The 6,000-nt window shown below is 37.1% G+C and overlaps 1 protein-coding gene across 2 annotated transcripts in view; it reads left to right on the forward strand.

The window, feature by feature from the left end:
• Positions 1-6,000, forward strand: part of ITGA8 (integrin subunit alpha 8) — a 198,488-nt gene that overhangs the window by 66,380 nt on the left and 126,108 nt on the right. For both annotated transcript variants that reach the window (XM_025396715.1, XM_025396716.1), the window contains one exon: positions 2,811-3,016. In XM_025396715.1, the coding sequence (XP_025252500.1) occupies positions 2,811-3,016 (206 nt within the window). The remainder of the gene's footprint in view (positions 1-2,810; positions 3,017-6,000) is intronic.

Here is a 6,000-nt window from a genome sequence, read left to right on the forward strand (position 1 = left end):
TTTTGATGGCTTGATAGCTTATTTCTTTTCATTGCTGAATATTATTACATTGTGTGATGTACCACGATTTGCTTATCCAGTCACCTATCGAAGACTGTCTTGGTTGCCTCCAAGTTTGGGCAATTATTCTATGCGCATTTTTGTGCATATTTTTGTATGTATATGTTTTAAATGCATTTGAGTAACTGCCAAGGAGTATAATTTTGTGATTGTGTGGTAAGCCTTTGTTTAGCTTTGTAAGAAACTGCTAGACTGTCTTCCAAAGTGACTGTATCATTTTGTATTCCCATTAGCAATTAATTACAGTTGTTCTACATCCTTGCCAATGTTTGGTGTTATCAGCATTTTGGATTTTAGCCATTCTAAGAGATGTGTAGTTGTATCTCATTGTGGTTTTAATTCACAATTCCTAATGACATATTATATTGAGTGTCTACTCATAAGCTTGCTTGCCATCTATCTTTTTTGATTAGGTGTCCATTCACATCTTTTGCCCAATTTTTTTTTTTTTTTTTTTTAAGACGGAGTCTCACTCTGTTGCCCAGGTTGGAGTCCAGTGGTGTGATCTCGGCTCACTGCAAACTCCGCCTCCCGGGTTCAAGCAATTCTCCTGCCTCAGCCTCCTGAGTAACTGAGACTACAGGCACGCACAACCATGCCTAGCTACTTTTTGTATTTTTAGTAGAGACGGGAGTTTCACCATATTGGCCAGGCTGGTCTCAAACTCCTGACATCATGATCTGCTCACCTTGGCCTCCCAAAGTGCTGGGATCACAGGCATGAGCCACTGCGCCTGGCCTTGCTCGATTTTTAATTGGCTTATTTTCTTATTGTAGATCATGTACATATAATATTGATTGTAACAATATATAGTATATAATATGTGATAATGATATATGTTATTGTTACATATTTTTTCTTCAGGGGGTTAACTTTTAAGAATTCTTTGTACATTTTACTTTTACAATTAAATTTGTTGGAATGCCCCTGGCACCAAGCATGTCTAGACACTCACTGTACCCTCACTCTACTCAGGGACACTTGGTTTGGCTCACAACACCTCCACCTGGAGAGCCCACCTCAGGATCCCACCCAGGTTCAAAGTCGTCTCCTCCATGGAACCTTCCTTAGTTTCCTCCAAGCACCCAGCCTCTCCCTGGTCCAGGATACCCAGAATTAATTTCATTGTCTCATATTATTTTTCCCAGTCTGCCTTGTTTATAGTCATAGGGGTAGTCATTTAACCTCATTTGTAAGTTATTAGGGAATGAATTGGTTGACCTAATAGTCATCATTGCATTAAAGCCACTTATCACAGTACCTTAAACCTAGGAAGAACACAGGATGTCTTTTGATTCAGACTGAAGACAATAGATAAATACCACAAGGAAGGCCAGAAATTGGAGAGAGGGTAGGTCAGAGTGATGTTGGAGTGTCTTGCTCAGATCTTAAAGAAAGTTTCTTGTTCTCAGTAACTGTTCCCACCTCATCCCTGACTTTTGATATAAACTATATTAAAGATGTATATGAGCCATTTGACATGGAATCTGTTATTAATATATGTTATTTATACAAATTATTGATTTTATGTTATTAATGTTATTGATATATCTTAATTTTTAGGTATTAATATATTGCATATTAATATAGTATTGTTTCTTGACCTTTATATTTATATAATATACTCAATTTATATAATTAATTTTATATATTTCATACATTAATGTATTAATATACATTATTATATATCTCATATACATGAATTATTATAACTAAATTATATTAATAATATTTTAACCGGTTTGCTTGGCAAACTTCAGCATATTACCTAATCTACATAGGCATAAAAGTCAAATGCAAATATATGTTCCTGCCTCAGGTCACTCTTGAGATTACTGCATCTGCCAAGACATTGCATCTGTAGACAAACTTTAGTAGAGGTCATTAATTTAGATCAAATTTTATATATATATATATATATATAAAAATTTTGGTTGGTGTGACTTTTAAAATTTTAAAATAGAAATCATACATTATACATTTTTAAAAAATCAAATCACTTAGAAGGCTTATAGTGAAGTTTCCTGTTCCAGTCCTCTTCCTACCCATCTGGCTCTGTGAAGGAAACACCTGTAACCACTGTTTTATTTTTTCTCCAGGTGGTTATATCTTTATCTCTAAATAATTTGCTTGAATATCTCTTGAAATTTTTTTAACCTTAAAAATTACATATTAGTTTTTTGCTATAATCTATGTATGCAAAGAACATAAATTTTTATTTGGGCTGAGAAGTTGTTTGCTACCTTTCTAACCAGCTTGATATACCTCTCTAATCTGTTTTATTTAAATTGAGCTAACAAAAGGAAAGGGAAGGACAAAATTGATTTTAAACATTGCTGCATAAAAACTGAATAATTTAAATGTACAGTTATATTAATTGCAGACAAACTCTAATCTATTTTTACAAAAAGCTATTTTGTCCTTTCTCGATATGTTTTCTTTGTGCAAGTACAGGTTCTGGAAATGCACTAAAAAGCTGAAAATGGTGAAATATCTGTGGTTTTTTTAAAGTAGACATTTTTAACATAGCTAAAATGTTCAGTGTGATAATTTAACAACTCTTATTTTCTTACAGCATTCGATTCCATAGACGTAACAAAGCAGTGAAAGCAATCTGATGACTGTAAAATAACCCTCAGAGAAGGAAAAGTACCAGTGGAAATGGTACTTTTGATTAGTTGATTACAAATACACCCAAAATGACTCTCCTCTCTACCAGTGCGCTGAGCTGCTTTCTCTGTTCCTTACAGACTGGATGATGTCCTGGTTGGGGCACCTCTCTTTATGGAACGTGAATTTGAGAGCAACCCCAGAGAAGTAGGGCAAATCTACCTGTATTTGCAAGTGAGCTCCCTCCTCTTCAGAGACCCCCAGATCCTTACTGGCACCGAGACATTTGGGAGATTTGGAAGTGCTATGGCGCACTTAGGAGACCTGAACCAAGATGGATACAATGGTAATGTAAACCAAAGCGTGGAAGTCATTTATGTGTCGTCACCACTGCATAAAGGAAGCCATGCCTGTTTTAAAGTATTCAGTATGGTGTGTGTGGGTACAGTTATTATTATGACTGATTTTTAATAAACTATCACAAATCTCAAGGCAGCTTTAAGTTTATACATTTTGACTAATATAAATATTACATGGAAATTTCCCTTCTCACTTTTCTGAAAATTTTTATTTAAAATCTCACAAGATTACAATGCGACACAGAGGGAAAATCTGTAACATAATTTGCTTCAATCCTAAATGTAGTATAATTGATCTCCTTGTAGAAGACACATTCAGTTATCAGAAACTTCAGAAAAACCTCATTAAGCAATGTCAAAACCATACTACCTCAGAGATCAGTCTTCAGAGCTCCGGGTAATGGTTTGAGGGTATTACTACAGTTTGAAAACCTCTAAATGAATTTTAAGAGACGTTGGAAGGCTACAGGCACTCCAGGTTACAATAAAAATAGTACCTTTAGGTGTCTGCAAACTTCAAAATAATATCTCAAATGTTCGACCTTAGACTTCTCTACTTATAAGTGCTGTTTACTCGCAGAAATATTTCTTACTAAATTTTAAGAATTAAAACTTTAAAGCCAAAGTTAATACAGAAATAGTCCCTGCTCTGAAGTCCAAGCGATTTTCTCACGTTTGATGTTGACGATCCTGTAATAGCTCTCAGCAGTGGCAGGAATTATTTTTAAAATTGATGTTTGGATTTGGTGACTTAACTAGGAAACCTTCTATATGTCAAGACAAATAAATACATGTTGATATATTAGCAACTTATATCTGGCTTCTGATTAGCCTATATGGGTTATGTATAGGTTATGCTGAATTTTAATTGGCATGTAAGCTTCACCTTAGTTTCAATATTTGCAACAAAGTAGTGTTAAACTCCTAGCTTAGGTTTGTCGTTCTTTAGTCTAGAATTTATGAAACCTCTCCAAGTACCCTCTCCTCAGAAAAACACACCTTCACACAAAATTTTGCATATATTTTCAGGACTTTTAAGTTAAGAACCAAGTATAGTGAATTTCTTGATTGAAGTCAAGGAAGTAAGAGGAACTTGCTCTAACAAAGTAGCCTTGGAAGTATTCACATCAGATTAGTATTCATTAGTATATTTGGCAAATGTTACTGTACTCATACATTCTTTGAAAAAAGTTCTCAGCAACATATGGTTAGTAATTTTTAGAGTACCATAAAACAAAGTACATGTAAAAAGCTTATGGTTGCAGGGAAATTTTTGTAAAGACAAGCTTACCTTTAAGTGACTTGCTGCCTTCTAAAGCTGCTCTATTCCTGATCGCTCAAGTAAAATAAACAGTGCTAAATTATCTATGGAGTTGTCTTTTAAAAATCATAGTTTCTTCTATTTGTCTTTTCTCTCAAACCTTTAATAGCATTTTTAAAAGATGAAAGAAGTATTCTAAATGACATAAATGGAGGTCCTAGCTTCTCTGAGCTTTGGTGTCCTTGAGTATATAAAGCAGGTAAAATAATGTCAAATTCACTAAGAGTAAACAAGGGGATGGGAGTCAAGGCACTGACTTAGAGAAAGTTAAGAAAGTGTTCCTTTTCACCTGACACAGGACAATATCTTTGTTTTCTACAAAAATCTGAATTTTTAGATTTTTTTTTTTTTTTTTTTTTTGAGACAGAATCTTTCTCTGTCACCCAGGCTAGAGTACAGTGGCGTGATCTCGGCTCACTGCAGCCTCACCTCCCGGGTTCAAGTAATTCTCTGCCTCAGCCTCCCGAATAGCTGGGATTACAGGTGCCCACCACCACGCCTGGCTAATTTTTGTATTTTTTAGTAGAGACGGGGTTTCGCCATCTTGGCTAGGCTGGTCTTGAACTCCTGACCTCGTGATCCACCCGCCTCGGCCTCCCAAAGTGCTGGGATTACAGGTGTGAGCTACTGTGCCCTGTCTAGATAGTCTCTCTTTACTTGTTCAGAAAAAGTGGATTTATCAGTCTCATTAACATCATGAAGACTGAGTCTCGATGTATTCAGTCTTATCCACATGTACCCAGAAAGAAAGAGGAACAGAGCGACAAATGAGAACACATGCTGCAACCCACCGTGGGGACTAAGATGCGAATGGTGTTATTAGAACTCTTCTTCAAATACAACTGGGTACTCAAGTTTATTGTTCAGGAACGATCCTGACAAAACGTGTGGAAGGTAAATGGCATATCGATGTGAGTCAGGTGACACTCTCCAGGTTTCCCACTGTCCTCAACTACAGAAAGGGTCTTGCCTGTTCATTCATGGGATGAAGTAATCATTAAGTGAAATAATCTTTCAAAATGAGTTGTTTTCCTTTCTTTTGGAAACAAGGATCTCCTAATTATCCAGCAAACCTACCTCACCTGGTCCACCCAGCCCCAGGATCTGTGATCTGATCAGGCTCTGTCACTCACTGAGTTTCTATGTGGAACGCCTCTGGCTGTTTCTCCAATAGACGACACTCCTTCTGCCTTTGGGCCTTTGTGCAGCAGTTGCTTGGATGCTTTTCCATCTGACTTTCACACTGTTGGTTGCTTCCTGTTTCTAGATTTCAGTTTCAGTGCCAGTCACAGAGACACATATTCTGACCACCTAATCTAATAACAACAATCTGACCACTCTCCATCAAATCACTAGTTTTAAGACTCTTGTTCGGGCGTTATGGCTCACACTCATAATCCCAGCACTTTGGGAGGCCGAGGTGGATGGATCACTTGAGGTCAGGAGTTCGAGACCAGCCTGGACAACACAGTGAAACCCTGTCTCTACTAAAAATATAAAAATTAGCTGGGCATGGTGGAGCGTGCCTGTAGTCCCAGCTACTTGGGAGGCTGAGGCAGGAAAATCACTTGAACCTGGGAGGCGGAGTCTGCAGTGAGCCAAGATCGTGCCACTGCCCTCCAGCCTGGGCAACAGAGTAAGACTCCATCA

The sequence above is a fragment of the Theropithecus gelada genome, chromosome 9 (genome assembly GCF_003255815.1).
Source record: "Theropithecus gelada isolate Dixy chromosome 9, Tgel_1.0, whole genome shotgun sequence".
NCBI classification, from domain to species: domain Eukaryota; kingdom Metazoa; phylum Chordata; class Mammalia; order Primates; family Cercopithecidae; genus Theropithecus; species Theropithecus gelada.